At 41.9% G+C, this 18,495-nt stretch overlaps 2 protein-coding genes across 3 annotated transcripts in view; one reads left to right on the forward strand and one right to left on the reverse strand.

The window, feature by feature from the left end:
• Positions 1-368: 368 nt before the first annotated feature.
• Positions 369-9,801, forward strand: anp32a (acidic (leucine-rich) nuclear phosphoprotein 32 family, member A). The gene is made up of 7 exons (XM_083996200.1): positions 369-522; positions 4,550-4,699; positions 4,783-4,905; positions 5,675-5,873; positions 6,009-6,124; positions 6,216-6,270; positions 8,577-9,801. The coding sequence occupies exons 1-7, from the start codon at positions 469-471 to the stop codon at positions 8,648-8,650; spliced, it is 771 nt and encodes a 256-aa protein (XP_083852326.1). The 5' UTR covers positions 369-468; the 3' UTR covers positions 8,651-9,801.
• A 99-nt stretch (positions 9,802-9,900) lies between these two features.
• coro2ba (coronin, actin binding protein, 2Ba) overlaps positions 9,901-18,495 on the reverse strand; it is a 58,482-nt gene continuing 49,887 nt past the window's right edge. For both annotated transcript variants that reach the window (XM_083995363.1, XM_083995364.1), the window contains exons 6-12: positions 18,073-18,189; positions 17,859-17,963; positions 16,472-16,568; positions 16,258-16,370; positions 14,513-14,603; positions 12,626-12,765; positions 9,901-12,057 (exon numbers count right to left, since the gene is read on the reverse strand). In XM_083995363.1, the coding sequence (XP_083851489.1) occupies positions 11,923-12,057; positions 12,626-12,765; positions 14,513-14,603; positions 16,258-16,370; positions 16,472-16,568; positions 17,859-17,963; positions 18,073-18,189 (798 nt within the window). In that variant the 3' untranslated portion in view covers positions 9,901-11,922. The remainder of the gene's footprint in view (positions 12,058-12,625; positions 12,766-14,512; positions 14,604-16,257; positions 16,371-16,471; positions 16,569-17,858; positions 17,964-18,072; positions 18,190-18,495) is intronic.

Here is an 18,495-nt window from a genome sequence, read left to right on the forward strand (position 1 = left end):
CTATATATCATATGCATGTTGCTTCATGACAGACTAAATGAAATGAAACACGCCCACCAGCCACACAAGGTTTCAAGTCGGGTGGAGGTTTTAATAGTGTCAGCTGCGCACACACAGACATGAGGCATCCCTTCCCCGCGGCGTGGATTCACTCTACAACACTGTATAGTATAGTAAGCATAAGATTATCCATGTAAACTTAAGTTAACAAACAACCAAACTTCAACAACAAAACCCCACCCAGTTTTACAAGGGCGGCTTCATTGGCCTGCGCGTCTGTAAATCCGTTCCCTCTTTATTCGGCTGCTGCCATTGGTCGGCGGTGACGACAATCCCGAGCCGAGCTCCCGCCCACCGAGCGGATCAAGTTTGAATGAACAACAGCAGTCTGTTCTGGAGGTGGTAGTAGTTGCATTTGCAGTAATTATTAAAAGTGTGTATCATATCGCGGGCGCGCGCGGATCAAGGATGGACATGAAGAAAAGAATTCATCTAGAGTTGCGGAACCGCACTCCGTCAGACGTAAGTTGGCCTCTCATCTCGCTGCTCATGTTTCACACTCAGCTAATGGAGAATCTCTCGTGTGATGTCTTGGGGTTGTGTGGGGGGATACAAAGTTTCTTCTAAGTTAAAAGATGATGGAGACGTCGGGTCACATTGTTGCTTTGCGGTGGCGTTTCCAGCGGCCAGGTGCTGCAGGTACTGCTGTTCAACTTTTGTGCGGCTCTGAGCTTCACGTTTTTTTTTTGTTGTTTTTTTTTCTTGCAGTTTGAGATGCAGCACAGCTTTTTATGCCAGCGGTATAAACAAGGCAAGCAGCGCGAGGAGCCATATTTGTAACTTTTCATCTACGAATGCGCCTCTTTTGGTTTTATTAAAAAGCCGTTGATATTGTCATTTCTAGCTACTCGCCGATGCCGGAGCGCTGTGTGCATGCTCGGACTGGGGGTGGAATGCGTTCAGAGAGAAACATTTTGGAGCCGTGCACTTGGCGCGTTTAAGGATGCGGATACTCAAAGTCATGAAATTATCAATGATGCATAAAGATTACAGCCTCGGTTTACCGCCTTGTTACTGCGTCCCAGACCCGCGGCTGCTCGGCGAGCTGCAGCCCGGAGCTCGAAGCCCGAAGCCCGGTGCCCGGCTAGCCGAGCAGCCGCAGCCACCGAGCGGTTCAGCGGCCGAGAAGAAAGCGGTGTCAGCGCGGACCGTTACCAGCCACCGGGCTGGGCAGCGACACGGGAGGAGGAGGAGGAGGAGGCGGCGGTAGAGGAGGAGGAGGAGGGGGTGAAAACACAACAACAAACGGTCGTCGGTAGGACCTACAAACTAGCGGATGTGTATTCGCTCGGTTCATCTCCAGTCTCTTATCCGCCCCACAGCTCCCGTCTTAATGAAAACAAACGGTCGAGCCGCGCTGTTGCTCCACTTTTCAGAACTAGGACAAGCCGCCGCCATCTTACCCAGAAAACAAAGGCAAAGCGAAACAGCCTACACACCGAATATCCCCGTTCACTCGACACACACACGACCCACGCCTCGTCGTACCTGCTTAAATAACAGAATCCTAAAACACGCCATCAATCCCGTCGACAAACTGTTTAAAGCACAAGCAACAATGAAACGTTTGCCTGGCAGCTATCTAATCGGCTTTAACTGCCCCTCCTACTCACAAATGACCCTGTGCACGACTCGTAGCCACTTGTTTTGACTAATGTGCATCTGCGCCGCTCACACACAGCTCTTATTACACTTTCGCTCGGTAACCAGTGAGAATAAAGCCCGACAACCTGCCGTACTGTGGCTATTTCTGCTGGAAAAAAAGGGAGCTAAATGTGATATTTACGTAATGGGAAGAGAAGCAGCGCATCGCGATACTTTGGAGAGCTGAAATGTGCGCAGTCTACAGATTATTATGTAGGCTACAGTAATTTTTTTTATTCATGTAGTCTCACTCCTCTGTGCTGATTGGCTGAGTCACGTTTAAGGCCGCGGTGAAATATCTGATAACTGCACACCTGTGATCTCAGATCAGACTATATTTAAATGTCATCATACACTGTTATAGTAGGCCACTGTTGAGCTGCATGCAAGTGTATGAAGGGAACTCCTGCAGCTATTTGACATAGGAATGAGCCTTTCTTCAAATGCATCATGAGGCTTTTTTCCTTTTATGAACTAGATAGATATAGAACATAACAAAACATGGCTGAACGAGGGGCTCCTCAGGAACAACTGGCAAAATTACTATTAACCACTATCAGTCCACAGTGCAGTTCAGGCACCCAGGCATCAGCCAGCATGCAAGAATTAAGAGTTAATTAATAGAAAGTGAATGTGAATTTTACTAAATGATTAGTCATTTAAAGAGTCATTCTTAAAAAAAAAAAATCATCAGTGCCAGCCTCTTCAGTGTGATTATTTGCTTCCTCCCCTGTCATTGATTGTGGCAAACTCAACAATTAAGTGCTTTTGATAAAGAAAGCCCTTGATTATTTAGTCATATATTGATAATGAAAAATGATTACTGGTTACAGCACTGCAATTTCCCATGATGGCATATCATGTCTTTGCCTGTGGCTCTCTGTGTGATAATTACTTGACACAGAAAAAGCCATTTGATGAAACGACAAAAAAAAGAAAGAAAATTAAACAGATCTTAAAACCAGATTTTGACACGGGGTCCCTTTTTAAGATCAGGGCCACAAGATGAAGGATGGGGGGCCAGACTTCAGTAGTGCAAATTCCTGATACATTTGCTGTTAATTAAATAAGTTAGACAGATAAGAGCAGAGGAAACCTCTCAAAGGGTTTTTGCAGTCCTGGTTGGTAAGCCAGCAAAGGTTGCAAAGGTTTGACCATCCTCATTGGTCAGTAACAGGTATTCAGGGGTGTAAATACACTACTATGAGCTTGTGTGGCTGCAGAGAGGGAAGGATGGATTCCAGTAAATATCAGCAAATTCTTGATCCAAAAATCCTGCAGTCAGTCGAGAAAATGCAACTGAGTGGAGGCTGATTTCTCCAACAGGACAATGATCCGAAGCAGACCTCAAAATCCACCCGAAACTACTTTAAAGAAACACAAGCTGACACCGGCTTTAGAACAGCCCTCACAGTCCCCTGACCTGAACATCACTGGATATCTGTAGGTAGATCTGAAACATGAGGGGCAGCCTGAAAATATCTCACAACCTGAAGTGATCTCCAGTTGGAAACTCCTCTACACCAAGAATGGAAAGATTCTGCAGCGTCTGCCAAAGAGGACAAGTTTACAAAGAACTGACCAAATATGTAATATTCTAAAACCTTTGAACATGCCACGTTTACTCTCTACCTTTTTTCTATTTCCTAAGATTGTGTAATAAAAAATTACATTAACCTTTTGAAGAAAAGCTGATTTTGATGTAGGGGTTATAATTTACTACTTCTCACTTTAGAAACTAAATATCAAAATTGCCTGAACATATAAAATTAACATTGTATAATCTCTTCAAAACCATCTTACACCAGTGTTCCCTTCTTTTCATTAACAAAACCATAAAAGTAGTGGGAAGGGTAAGATCCTTTTTACTTAGGTGAAAATAGCTCACAATAAAAACCCTCCCTCACAATTACAAAGCCCTGATTTCAAAGTTTTACTAAAATAATATCAGCAAAATTAGTAATTAACCTATCAAAAAAAAATTTAATACTTATGTATATTTGTTCTGTGATGGTTATTTAATTAGAAAATTTATTGTCTTTTTTGATAGAGTTATAGTAATTCTTTAAGCAAAAATGGCAAACATCTGCTGTTGTGAGGATTTGATGCTTTTGTGTCATAATGATGGTAAACTGAACACCTTGTTATTTAGATGTTCAGACAGAATTTAACATTTGGAAGATCTCATTTTAGTCTATTGAAAATAATTTCATCTCCTATATTTCCACATGTAATTGACCAAATAATTAATAAAATTATAAAAATAAAAATACTGAAAATGATCATTATCTGCTGCCCTAATTGACATAATTGGACAGAGCCAACCATTAGCAGCATATTGTCAACATGGAGCTATTGCAAACCACTTTATATACTGCCACATCACAAGCTGATTATAGTAATATATTCTGTATAGACTGCAATGTAGATATCCTCAGGTAACATACACATACTTGAGGAAGTGTACAATGTACTGACCATAAACCAAGATCATCCTGTGGTAGTTTGCGTCTTAGACAAACTCTTTATTTAATCCCTTTAAAAGTGAATGTACTGAATTGAATTGGCAGCTCCCTGAAAATCAAAATATCAGTTTAGTGTGTCAGTTGCTACAATACACATTACACTCATTTCCAAATTCACATTACATGAGGTGATGTCACATTCAGCCTCAGTAGGACTAAGAGCTATTGATCTCCATGATGATTTCATCAGACTAGCTCTGACCTTGGGAGAACGTGAATTTACAACGTTGCTTTTTCAGATTCTTGACTTATTTTTCTTATAAAGTTTCCAATCTGACCGGATGTGTGTGTGTGTGCGTGTGTGTGTGTTTGTTCTACAGGTCAAAGAACTGGTGCTAGACAACTGTCGCTCGAACGAAGGCAAGATCGAGGGTCTAACAGATGAATTTGAGGAGCTGGAGTTTCTAAGCACAATCAACGTCGGACTGACGACAGTTGCCCACTTGCCAAAGCTAAATAAACTCAAAAAGGTGGGTGATTATTCTAGGCACAACGAGTCCATGACTTCAGGCTTCAAGGTGTTGCATATTTGAATTGCTAATTTGATCAACAGCTTGAACTCAGCGATAACAGGATCTCAGGAGGGTTGGAAGTTCTGGCGGCGAAGTGCCCCAACCTCACACATCTCAACCTCAGTGGCAACAAGATTAAAGACCTCAGCACAATAGAACCATTGGTAAGTTTAGTGTTGAAGTACAAAAAAAAAAAGGCAAAGTCTGTTAAAGGGATAGTTCAACATTTTGGCAAATTGGCCCATTGCCATAATCGCTATAGTCACAGCAGTAGGTTTGTTACCTTTAATTGTTGGTGCAAGCTATTTTTAGAACGGAGGAGCGGAGCGGCGAGGTGCTCAGAGCTACGCTACGGAGGCTAAAGGAATTTCTTGGTTTCCCTCATCAAACTCATCAAATACAAAATCCCAAAACTCCAAAACGCTTTCGTGGACAAGTTGTGAGCTGCACAATCACCACGCTATGAGATAATAACGGAACGTTACGAAACTGAGCCGTTTTCGAGGTAAATACAGAGTAAATACAGAGACTGCTTGCTGAAAAACTGTCCCTGAACGCAACACGCATCAGCAGTTTTGCATGAATTTCCCTCTAAAACGGCTCCGTCTCGTAACGTTCTGTTATTATCTCATAACGTGGTGATTGTGCAGGTCACAACTTGTCCACGACAGCCTTTTGGAGTTGTTGGATTGTGTATTTGATGAGTTTGATGAGGAAAACCAAGAAATTCCTTTAGCCTCCGTAGCGTAGCTCTTAGCAGCTCACGGCTCTGCCCCGCTGTTCTAAAAATAGCTTACACCGACAAATAAAGGTAACGAACCTACTGCTATGACTATAGCGATTATGGCAATGGGCCAATTTGCCAAAATGTTGAACTATCCCTTTAAGCATCTGGCTGCTGTTCTTCATCAGACGTGATTGTTGTTTTGACAGAAAGAGTTGGGGACCCTGAAAAGTCTAGATCTGTTTAACTGTGAAGTGACAAACCTGAACGAGTACAGAGACAACGTGTTCAAGCTACTACCCCAGCTCACGTACCTGGACGGGTACGACAAAGACGACAAAGAGGCACCGGACTCTGACGCCGAGGTCTACGCCGAGGGGTTGGACGACGATGAGGACGACGAAGACGGTGAGTTGGCGTCGAGTCCTTCGTATAAGCCTTTACCAGAGCAGCTGGGTTCTTTCTATCGCGTCTCTCCAAGCTGCTTATTTTAGACATTTGAACATTTGGACAACAATTAACCAGCAACCGCTTTCCCCACAGATGTAGACGAGGAGGAGTACGATGAGGACGCAGCACCGGGAGACGAGGAGGAGGAGGAGGGAGAGGAGGATGAGGACGAGAACGAAGACGAGGAAGAGGACGACCTCAGTGGAGAGGTGGGATGAGAATGACGGATGACATCTGAATTCTTGTCATTGTTCAAAATTGATTGTTTGAAATGACTCTCATCTGATTGTTTTAAAAAAGGAGGAAGAGGAGGAGGATTTGAACGACAAAGAGGTTGACGACGAGGATGATGAAGGTGAGTGAAATGGTCTTCCTGTTCCATACTACGTAACATACTACGCTACTGGAAGTGTAAACAGCAAAGAAATCAACACATAGAGGTGCGCTTTCTTGAAACAAAGGTGGTTTTCTACATTAAAAATTTCCAGAATGCATTTCATATATTCTTGCAGATATTTGGATGCATTTCCCTCTACATAGTTAAAGGGATAGTTCACCCAAAATTGAAATTTCACTCATTATCTACTCACCTCATGTCGACGAAGGGCTGGGAGAAGTCTCAGCGTAGCAATGCATGTCAATATAACGGTTGCAAATGGATACCAACTGTCTTTGTAACAAAAAGACACACCAAAAAACATCCAAATACCTCCATGCTGCTCGTAATGTCCGTCTTGTATTGAAGCCCTGAAATGCGAAATTGTCCCGAAAAAAAAAAATTTAATAAGTCTATATTTCAAGCTTGTTTTGTAGCGGAAGCTTCTCAAAGCTCCTCTTACCAGTTGGTCAAATTTGGACGAACTGGGAAGAGGACAGACCCTGGTTTGTCCAAATTTGACGAACCAGGAAGAGGAGCTTCAAGAAGCTTCCGCTACAAAACAAGCTTGAAATATAGACTTATTACATTTTTTTCGGAACAATTTCTCATGTTGGGGCTTCAATTCAAGAGGGACATTACAGACGAGCAGTATGGAGGTATTTGGATGTTTTTTGGTGTGTCTTTTTGGATGAAGAAAGTTGGTATCCATTGACAACCATTATATGGACAAATACTGCTGCACGGACCCCCCCGTAACTCAGAGAAGGAACGGAGGACTCTGAAAACTCTCACAGCTCTTAGTCGACATGAGGGTGAGTAGATAATGAGTGAAATTTGGGTGAACTATCCCTTTAACCTCTAAGTTTGCAGCTAGTTAACAGCGTTGGTGCATGTCACCAGCAGCCACTGCACAGTGACACCAATGAAGACACTTTGTATCATGTTACATTGAATTCTCATCAGGTCATATTTTTTCTTCCTGATTTGGTCGAAACATCAAGTGTGATGGAGTGAAAATTGTAAATGTGCATGTGTAGACTGTCAGAACAGGAATTAATACAAATGAGGGTGTCCTGTACATGTAGGTGAGCCAGTGGTGACTGAAGAATAACAGTCCCAGTTAAACCTCACAAAGGAAACCAGTTGTTAGTTTTTGTCTTGAAAACTCCTGGAGCTGGTGCCACAGTCCTGGATGATGGACCAGCATCCAGCTGCAGGGAGCTCCACTCTGCTACAATAGTGTCCTGTGGCTGGTTTCCAGATAACATTCTTTCTTAGCGCGCTGAGAAGACCCGTAAGGTATACCTTACCAAAGTTGTTTACCGTTCTACGCCTGGTTCCCATTTCTCAGGAGCTTCCTCAGGAATGACATAAGGCGCGCTATCCACGAGAAGGTGCTGAAATTGGCTGACATCGATTTTAACTTCAAGCCGAGGCCTCACAAGTGGCCCGAGCACAACATATAGCCTACCTAATTAGACCCTAATTGTTGGCCATATTGTCGATGACTATCATTAATCTTTTTTTTCTTTTAAAGTATTTTTTTGGCCTTTTTGCCTTTTATTGGATAGTACATAGTGAGATAGACAGGAAGGGGGGAGGCAGAGAGAGGGGGAATGACATGCAGGAAAGGTCTGCCCGACGCGGGATTCAAACCGCGTTGAGGACTGTAGCCTCTACATGGGGCGGCCGCTTTAACCACTGCGCCACGCACCGCCCCAACTATCATTAATCTTATTAGAATAAGAATAATAACCAAATGTCATATTATTAGTTGAATAAAGCTTCTAGTTCTATTGGCTGCACACTTCAATTTAGTAAAAAAGTTTCCAAAACAATTTTCTTTATTTTTTAAGGCAGAAAATTACTGGTGAACCACAGTTGCTGTACCATAGGATAATATCGGTTTAATGGGCAACAATGATTACTAACATGGGTGTTGTGTGTGTGTGTGTGTGTGTGTGTGTGTGTGTGTGTGTGTGTGTGGCAATGTGAGTTGAAACATGGCTCAAATAGCCTAAGAAGAGCAACCTTACCAACAAATGTTTTAGGGAAGATATTCTTAGCAAAGAATGATGTAGCGTTACGAAGGCTTAGGTCTTAGTTTAGCTTAGTTTAGACGCTGCTTAGAGTGGTGTGTAATGCAGAGTATAGATGCCATGTCTCTATACTACACAGCAGAAATCCAGACATGTCCACCCATCTCACATCTCACATGTTCTCTTGACATCGTCAGCAGTCTGAGGTCTGATGGGAAATATTTGTGTCTCTTTGTTTTCCAGAAGAGGAGCGAGGTCAGAAGAGGAAAAGGGAACTGGACGAGGACGGGGAGGATGATGATGATGATGATGATTGAGTCCTCGTGAAGCTAAGTTGTGAACTGTTTTAAACGTGTATCTCCCAGTCAACAACCCCATGTATTTTTTTCCTCCCCAGTTTCATATTGCAGTAGGAGTGGTTTTTGTTATTGGCCAGTCAGGTAGATGGGGTTGTCTGGAGAAATAAGTAAAAGTTTCTGTACCTTTGATGATCCCGTGTTCCAGTCTTTACTGTCCACTTTTGACTGCTTCGTGGACACCAGTTTTGTAATATCAAATAATAGCAAAGATAAACCTTTTTAAGAAATGTTTTTTGTTTTCTCACTGTTTGTGTAAGACCAGTTTCTGATGACTTCTGTATTTTAAGACCTCCCCCTTAAAAAAAAAACTAAAAAAAACACACAAAATGAAACAAAAAAAGAGTGCATGTCTAATACATTTTAAAGTCAACTACTGGATTTCATGTATGGCTGCCCTATCCTCGTCTTAAAGTTATTTTTGCATTGTACTTTTTTGGTTTTTGTTTTAATGTAAAGTATGTGTTTGTAGTGTCACCAGTATGCCAATACTCTCTGCTGTCCTGGTGTGAAACTTCTGTCTGAACATGCACAGTGTGACCCCTCACAGGGCATATTTTTAAATCATAGCAAAAAAAAATGTCTGCCCTTGTCAAAGCTGCTCCTCCTCCTTAAACCCTCAGCTTTGATAGTTCGGAAATTACGTGTTCTTGTAAATAATGACCAAATCTATTTTTTTGTATTCTCTTTGATGACGGCAGACATTGAACAGACAACTGAGGTGAAACTATGAACTGTAATAAGATATTAAATATGTATGCTGCTTTATCTAAAATACGCAGTGTGGAAATTTCTTGAATTTGAAGATAACTTTGTATGCATAATCTTTCCATAAAGAGAAATGTTCAACATCAGAGCTCATTATTGCTTTTTCCATGTTTCCTTTTTCTGTGACAGACATTAAGGTGGCAATGTTTGAGTTTGTGGTGGTAGATAGAGAAGTCATTGATTATAAATGGAGGTTACAAATGCGACTTTTGTGCATTTGAACATGTATCGTTTCAAAGTGTAAACTCTGGAAAAAAAAAAGGTCAGTTATTTGAACTTTGTTCTCACTAGTATACGCAATGGTCAAATTGGCCTACCTCAGTGATTATTCACTCTGTTAAATCCACTGTTCATCAGCCAAATTCTGTTTCTTTTTCCCCTCCCATTCACTTCAATAAATCCCTTTTATATATGTTTTGAAGTTTGTGGTCCTTGTATAACAACACAGAGTTCCAGTTTGAAGTCATAAGATGTTGATGACACTCACATGTTTTGTTTTTTGTTGTCCACACACAAAAACCGACCCCAGACACACTGAGTGGATGAGATAAAGACCAAACAGAGCAAACATTAACTAGGGTTTACTTATTTCCCAAAAAAAGGTTCATCTGGTTCAGTGCCCAAAAAAAACTGGAGGTATTATTGCCATGGTAACACTAGTGCCATCCAACAATTACACCAAGTGAGTTTCCCATTCCCTACTTTCACTGTGCCCCCTTCATTTAACGTGATAGAAACATACATTTACCATTCATGTCTCAGAGGTTCAAGTCTACAGTTAAAGGGCTCACACGTGTGTTTTGTTGTTTCTTCTACGAAGCTTCAGACCCTTTCTGTACCTGCTGTGACCAGATCAGGAGAGACTTGTGACCTTCAGTCTTTAACTTACTTTTAACTCACTCTGGGTACAAATTCCATTCTTGTCGTGCACACAGTGGACTCAACCTTTTTTTCCTTCTCTCAATCCAAGAAGAGCAGAATCAGTAATAAACAACAGGCTGGAAGTGGTTGGGCTTGGATGAAAAAGACACATGGGATGTTTAGAAGAATCTTTCTGGTAACATCTTGAACCTGTCTGGAACAACGGAGCCAATCAAACATCCACAATTAATCCAGTGCCCACTTCTGTTCACTTTCGGACCTTTGGCGGCGGCGGGGGGGGGGTTTGTTTGATGGTGCAAGTGGAGAGAGAGGCAAAGTTACACATCTACGGTAAACATGTCTCAGTAATAGTAATATACTTAGATTAAATGTAAAAGGATGGTTATCATTACAGTTTTCTGTACTGTTATTAATAGGCAAGAGTATATTTTCATACCTTATGTCAGGTTATGCTGTTGATGTCAAACTAATACCATGTGAGTACAGCTTCACACAAATCTTGCACCATATTTCCACCGGACACATTCAGCAAAATCTATCAAGCATCACAATCATTACTTTTGTGTAGCCACATCATCCAAAAAAAACAAAAAAAAACAGTGGGATTAACAAATATACATGTTATTAGCTAAAAAGGTAAAATGTGACAAATAAATAGAAGCAAATATACACTGTCGCCCATCCTCAGAATTTAGCCCTAAAAACCAATAACGGCCTGCAAAGCTTCCCTTGAGACCACGTCAGTAGTCACACAAGTCCACCGCCTCTGGATCCATGTCTCCCCAGCTGCTTTCCCACTATGGAAATACAAAATACTTGAAGTGAATCAACCATCCACTCCTTGGGAAAAGAACGGATTAGCTATGTGATGTAAATTTACAGCCCACATTTGTAGGTGAGAGAAGCAGTAAACGGGAAAAGCAGCTCGGTGGGAAAAAAAACATGATCCGCGTCTCCAAAACAGCTCCTCAGGTGCAAAACTACTCGACATCAGCCGAACGATTCTGAGATGACACTGCAGCTCGCTGCAAAAGCGTGTCTGCAGCAGGGTCTAAGGCCTTGGGGAAGAAAAATAGGAGCCGGTGACAGTCTGTACATCCTCCAGTTTAGCCCTGACAAAGACGAGGCATAGTGATAAAAACCAAACACCTTGGTGCTCTGGCTTGAAAAGATGCAGGAATTGATCATAACACTAGAGAGCATGATAGATTCATTTGTAAGAACAGATAATACCCAAACTGACTGGATCTCGATCTTTCCATGTCGTTGATGTCATGTTAAAGTGGTCGTCCATGAACACTGCATTGCCTCTGTTACTTATCATACTTTTCATCATTACAATTCTCCACTAACTGCACCAGCTACGACATTATCCAACAGTTATCATTATTAATGTGTGCACTATATGCAGTGCAGCAGAAATCAAGTTATGATAGAATGCAACATATAAAAAAAAGCAGAGTGGGAGGGCTCAGAAGCTCGTTGTTGGAGGTCAGATCTGGGTGGAGGGGAGGAGGGGGGGCGGGGGGGGCAAAGGAAGCAGCTTTGCCAGTCCAGGGGGGGGGGGGGGGGGGCCTGAGAGGTCAGACGTTGTTTGGGCTAACGTTCTTCAGGTTGTTGAGCTCCAGCTCCAGTTGGCGTATTCGCACGTCCTTGGTGGTCAGCTCCTCCTTCAGCCGCCGCAGCTCGTCCTGCTGCCGGAAGAACATCCGCAGGAGCTGCGTGGAGGACGAGAAGAAACATGTCACAAGTCAAATACGCTTCCACAGATGAGCTTGAAACGCTAGAAAAATGACAGAGCTGAGAATGAGAAGCTCAAGTAAAATTTGCATAATGTAACATTTTGGATGACAAATGTGTTCTGTCAGCCGAAGCTACAGAGCAGCTACTGAATGGATGCTGAGGTGAGATGAAACCTAATTAGGCTGCTAGTCTGACGAATCAATTTCCATTTGACGTCCACTGACTAGCTCTCTCCAGAGTTACCTCAGCCAGTCCAATTCATCAAACTCTCCAACAGGAATCCAATCAACCAATCTTTATTTAATGAACGTGGAACCAAACTCCCACAACACATGGCAACAAAGAAGAAAAAACATAATTGTATGACAAAACTAATACTTTATTAGTACCATTACTTTATTATTTATGGTCATAGCCATTATTCACCACGTCCTTATTTGTAATGTTCTGACACTTACATGGTCGTAGTTGCCTGGTTTATAATAGAGGAAGAGTAAAATAGAGTGTGACCACTTTCATCCACAGCCTCGGCTCCTCACGTACCTCGTTCTCCGTCCTGGGGGGTACGTTCTCCAGCAGGTCGATCCCGTTCACCACCACGCTCTTCTTCTCCTTCACCGGGGCCTTGAACACTAACTGGTTTGGCCGGTGGTAACCGTCCTTCAGGGACATTAAGACCGGGTCTGTTTGCAGAAAGGAGCAAAAACACTCCTGAGTGAATGAAAGCCAACACAATAATGCACAAAGAGGCTTTAAAGTCCTTCACGGATCTCCACAGGGAGGCTATTATTGCTCCATGTTTAACAAACTCCTGTAATTGTGAGTCTTTGTTCATCATGTACACACTGCTTTGCATACTAGAATCTGCACTTTTCCTCATTAGATGCCTCTGCGCATTTATAAAGTTTGGTAAGCATCAACTTATCTCCACGGAGGGAAGACTGGAACAATTAGAAGGCGGCTTGGTGGTTATTTTAAGAGAAAGAGATAACAAGCTCCTATCATGTTTTAATTAAACTGGGGATTATAGCATACACAGTGAATGGCAACTGTAAATCTAGGAAACAGATCTTAATTTGATAGGATGGAAATAACGGTTGGAGGTGTGAAAGGAAACCAGGTACTTTTATCATGGGATTGTTCTTTTGTGTCTCCTTTTTGGAAACAAGCAGCCAGAAATATTGGAGAGTGGTTTCATAAACTGCTGCCAGAATCTTCCCATCTGTGTTTACAAGGAGACATGTCTCTCCAAGCAGCAGGTATACCCAAACAAGAAGTCTGCTGGCGCTGGCAGGATTTACTGGCACTTGAAGGACTGTTCACAGCCACTGGAAGAGTGAAGAATTAATGATGGACATTGACTCATTTGAATGTTTAATCTCAAGGACCAAGAATGATCAAGAAAGAAACATAACCGAATAAATATTCATGAGACTGTGTTGCCCAGCTTATGTAGAATTGATTGTGTGATCTTGTTGCCTTAGTTTCTCATGTTGCATTATGTTTGTGATCTACTGGAAACTTGAGCAGACAAAAAAAAGAGGGGTGGTGGTGGTGGTTTAGGCCCACAACAGACTACATCCCAGAGTCAATGTTCATTTGGCTAATGTCATTTAAAAACCCTATGAAATACAGATCACACTGCAAAAACTCAGAATCTTTCCAAGAATATTTGTCTTATTTCTTGTCAAAATGTCTCATTTCTAGTCAAAACAAGTGTCTCTCCACTTAAAATAAGACTCATCACCTAAAAATGAACGTGTTTTTAGTTAATTTTCACTTGTTTCAAACAAATTTTCACTTGAAATAAGTAGAAAGCAGTGAAAGCAGGTTTTGTGTGAAGAAAAACTTGCTCCACTATCAGATTTTTTCTACTTATTTCAAGTGAAAATATGCTTGAAAGAGGTAAAAAAAAAAAAAAAAAAAAGTGTCTAAAAACAAGCTACTTTTTAATGTGATGAGTCTTATTTTAAGTATAATGAGATTTGTTTTGACTAGAAATGACATTTTGACTAGAAATAAGACAAATATTCTTGGTAAGATATTTGAGTTTTTGCAGTGCAGAGCCCATAGAAGTGCTATGTTGAAATGTGAATGTGAAAATGTCTGTGTTTGAGTTTGCAACATGTTGGTGACAACACAGGCCAAAGTCAAGACATGGTGATGGAAGATGACCTTTCCTTACCCCACTGTACTGTAGCTCTGTTTTTTAATATCTGTCATACCACCAACCAGATGGGTTCCAGCACATCGCATCGGTCTTGCACGTCATTCATACAGCAAAACAGGGTGATACTCTGGTAATCTGTTAGCTTCACTGTTAATCTTTACATAATGTGCATTTTTATTCAGCAAAAAGTGACTTCTGATTCTTTTTCTTTACTTTTAAAAACCGCCATCCAACCAGAGTGTGTCTAAAGTGTTGTTTACCTCTATCAATGCCGCTCAGCCACTCGCTGGCGGACAGCGCAGGTTCTGTCCCTGCTGTCATGGGGTAGATGTCCTCTTGGTATGTGTCTGACTGTAAACCAGGAAACATCACATACATTCTTATTTTATTGATTACATGTGGAAAAGTTGATTATGTACAAGTCTAGTCTGAAGGGAAAAAAAGCTATGTATGGTTTATTTGGCTTAAAGGAGACATATTTTGCCCCCTTTCCCCAAATTGAAATAGTTCCCAGGTGTCTTAGGCCCCGTCCAGACGAATACGCGGTTTCACCGAATCCGATCTTTTTCTTAATCGTTTTGAAAAAAATCTCCGTAAACACGGCATCGTTTTCAAAAATATCTGCGTCCACACTGATCACCTGAAAACGACCCAAAACGCTGTAGTAGGCTACCTACATAGCCTACTGCAGGCGTGTGTGTGGAGCGTGTGTGTCGCTGCAGCGCTGCCTGCCACACATAAACACTTAAGACAGAGAAGAAGACGGGAAGTCCCCGCTGTAATTCAATAGAAGAAGAAGTCCCCCGCTGTATTCAAACTCAAACATGGATTAAATGTTGACATGGAGTCGTGTCAGAGTAAATATGACGATCAGTGATGATTAAACAGACGTGATTCAGCTGCAGCGTCTGAGCGACGCGACGTTAGTCGGCCGTTGTTGTTGTTACGTGCATAGACTGTCAGTGTGCAGCTGCTGCAGCGGTGTGTGTGTGTGTGTCTCAGGTTACAGGTAGAGCGGCGGGGGGCATGACATCATCGTTTCAGAAAAAATCCGTATTGGCCGTCCAGACGAAAACGCTGGGGCGCCGTTTTCAAATTTTCCCACTCTGGGACCCGTTTTCAAAAAATACCGTTTTCACCCCCTGAAAACGCCGGATCCGTGTGGACGCGAGGCCAATCCGATAAAGTATTTATCCGGATTCGAAAAAAACGGATTCGTCTGGACAGGGCCTTAAAGACATGTCTGTGACATGCTTTGGTCAAAATCCCTCAAGGATCAAACATCACAGCTCTTTTCATCCTCTCTAAACAGCCCTGTTCAGAACGGCTGCTTTCACTGTCTGTCCCTTTAAATGCAAATGAACCACTGCTTGCCCCGCCCCTTCTACTGGTACCAGGTAGGGGTGGGGTTATGCAAATTCGAAAACTAATTACATCACTGGAAGACAACTGAGGGAACAGCTCATAAAACCACATGGATTTCAATCTAGGGAGCCTGAAAATTACATTTTTTTTGGTCAATGGGCTTTATGCACAGCTCCACTACTTCCTGAAATAGGCCAGCTCCTTTATTTCCTGTCTTACATTATTGGACCAACTGATTAATCCAGGTGTGTCTGACCTCACAACAATGGTCAGGCACACCTGGATTAATCAAGGCAAGACAAACACCCAAATATAATGTATGTTAAAGAGCCTTCAAAAAGTGATATTTCCATAATATGTCCCTGCTTCATCTCTTGCTGGCCTCTCCTTTCTGTTTTGCTTCCAGTGTGTTTGTTTTCAAGTCAAACTAAGAACTGGAAAATTATTTTATCATTATTACCTTTTGCATTCAGATACATTTGGTCTTGCCAAGATGCGTTTCCAACAAACTTGGATTAAATTCAAACAAAAAACTAAATGTCTTATTAACTCTCTGCGTGCTGAAAGAAAGAGAAAATAAATATTCCACAAATGACTCTTAATAAGAGAACAGAGTAGACTTTATCTCACTCCCACTCACCCTTCTTGGCACAATCATTGAAATGGGCTCAATCAAACCCTTCAGGGTGACTAGCTTGTAGAAGCGGTACACCTCGCAGGCTGACACGTCCAGCCCATGCTTTGGCATCACACCTGCAGACCAGAGCAGAAGTGTGTGTTAGGGGGTTTTCTCTCTCTCTGCCTGCTCTCAGTGGGACAGATCATCAATATTTGCTAATAAACAGATGGCTCACCGAGTCCTTTCTGTGGAGCCGGAGACCGGAACTCCATAAGGTACTGGAGGTATGGCTTTTCCGTGGTGACCTCAAAGTAACGGATGTTGCCGTCACCCTGCCAATGCACCAGAATGAGACTTCCTTTTACAATACTATACTATAATCTCATGTAGCCCTGTGGTGCTTAAAGTGATAGTTCACCCAAAATTCAAATTTCACTCATTATCTACTCACCCTCATGTCGAGAATTTTCAGAGTCCTCCGTTCCTTCTCGGAGTTACGGGGGGGTCCGCGCAGCAGTATTTGTCCATATAATGGTTGTGAATGGTGCTCACTTTTCTTCGTCCAAAAAGGCACACCAAAAAACATCCAAATACCTCCATACTGCTCGTCTGTAATGTCCCTCTTGTATTGAAGCCCCGACATGAGAAATTGTTCAGAAAAAAATTAAATAAGTCTATATTTTAAGCTTTTTTGTAGCGGAAGCTCCCAGTGTCTCAGTTCACTGCTCTTCCTGTGTCAGACTGGCGGAACAATTTCTCATGTCGGGGCTTCAATACAAGAGGGACATTACAGACGAGCAGTATGGAGCTATTTGGATGTTTTTTGGTGTGTTTTTTTGAACGAAGAAAAGTGAGCACCATTCACAACCATTATATGGACAGATACTGCTGCACGGACCCCCTGTAACTCAGAGAAGGCACGAAGGACTCTGAAAATTCTCACAGCTCTTAGTCGACATGAGGGTGAGTAGATAATGAGTGAAATTTGAATTTTGGGTGAACTATCCCTTTAAAGAAAACTTGAATGGTATTGTAATACTTTAATATTTCAACTTTTTAATTACAGCCATGTCCCAAACAGCACCATCAAGTGCAGTGATGCCTAAACAACACAACATATTTGACCTCCTTTTATCATAAATTGAATGACGTCTTTCAACTTGTTCTCACTCACAGATAACATTATGACAGACTTTACTTCCTGTACTTGACCTTTAATGTTGTTGGGATACAACATTTACACATTTTCTTTATTGCTGTTTTAGTTTAGTTGATCTGGTTATTCATTACTGTAAATTATGTGTGCATGTCTAACAATCAAAAACATATTCTTTAATCTAAAAAAACACAATAGTGTCTACTTGTCACATTAGTTTTGTTTAGGGTATCTGACAACTGTTACTTAGACAAATGTCTCTGTGATGGTTTATTCAAATTTACAGATAAAGGTCAAAAGCTTTTATGAGTAGGCTAATACTTGTTTCTGACAATTGAGGACAGTATGCAAGAATCTGCTTTATAGAAACATGTCAGTCAAAAATATTACCTGTCACTGTCTTACAGGACAGTAAGTCTGAGAAATATTACAGTTAGAATCAGTTCAACGTTGGGGCAGTGCTAACCTTGCCTGCCAGGTACAACATGTGTGTGTCAGCATCGTAGAAGGGAAACAACAGTCCTGAGAGGCCGTCTATGTCCTCCTCCACAATTGGCATGGCCAAATCCTCCTGGGAAGAGAAACACACACACACACATACACACAGGGAATTAACCACACAGACTTCCTCCGCCCACTCTGGCATTAGAGGCGTGAGCCATATGGAGGTGTTGTCTGACCTGATCCCAGAGTGCGATCTGCCGGGTGTTCCAGCGAGAAACCCCCGTGGTGAGCAGCCGCTTCATGTTGCCCAGGAACACCACTCGGTTTACACGGTGGTTCTTACAACTGGCTTGCTGGTGGAGCAAAACACAGTGAAGCTTTAATGCTAACTTCACACAGGACATGTTCCTCATAAAGAGGAAGAAAAAGAACAGGAGGACAGGACTGATGATAGTTTTATAGTTTAGTGTAAGTGTTCAAGCATACAAGCGTAAGTATAATTCTATGTTGCTTCCACAGTCAACAGCATGGCTCTGTTAGAATTTTGTTATAAATATGTCACAGGAAAAGAACATTTTCATGATTTGTCCCTTTTCCCCCACTCCTGTTCCTGCTGCCTCGTCTTGATCACCTCCACTTGGAGCAGCAGGGGAGCAGCA

Source organism: Trachurus trachurus (assembly GCF_905171665.1).
Source record: "Trachurus trachurus genome assembly, chromosome: 3".
Classification (NCBI taxonomy): domain Eukaryota; kingdom Metazoa; phylum Chordata; class Actinopteri; order Carangiformes; family Carangidae; genus Trachurus; species Trachurus trachurus.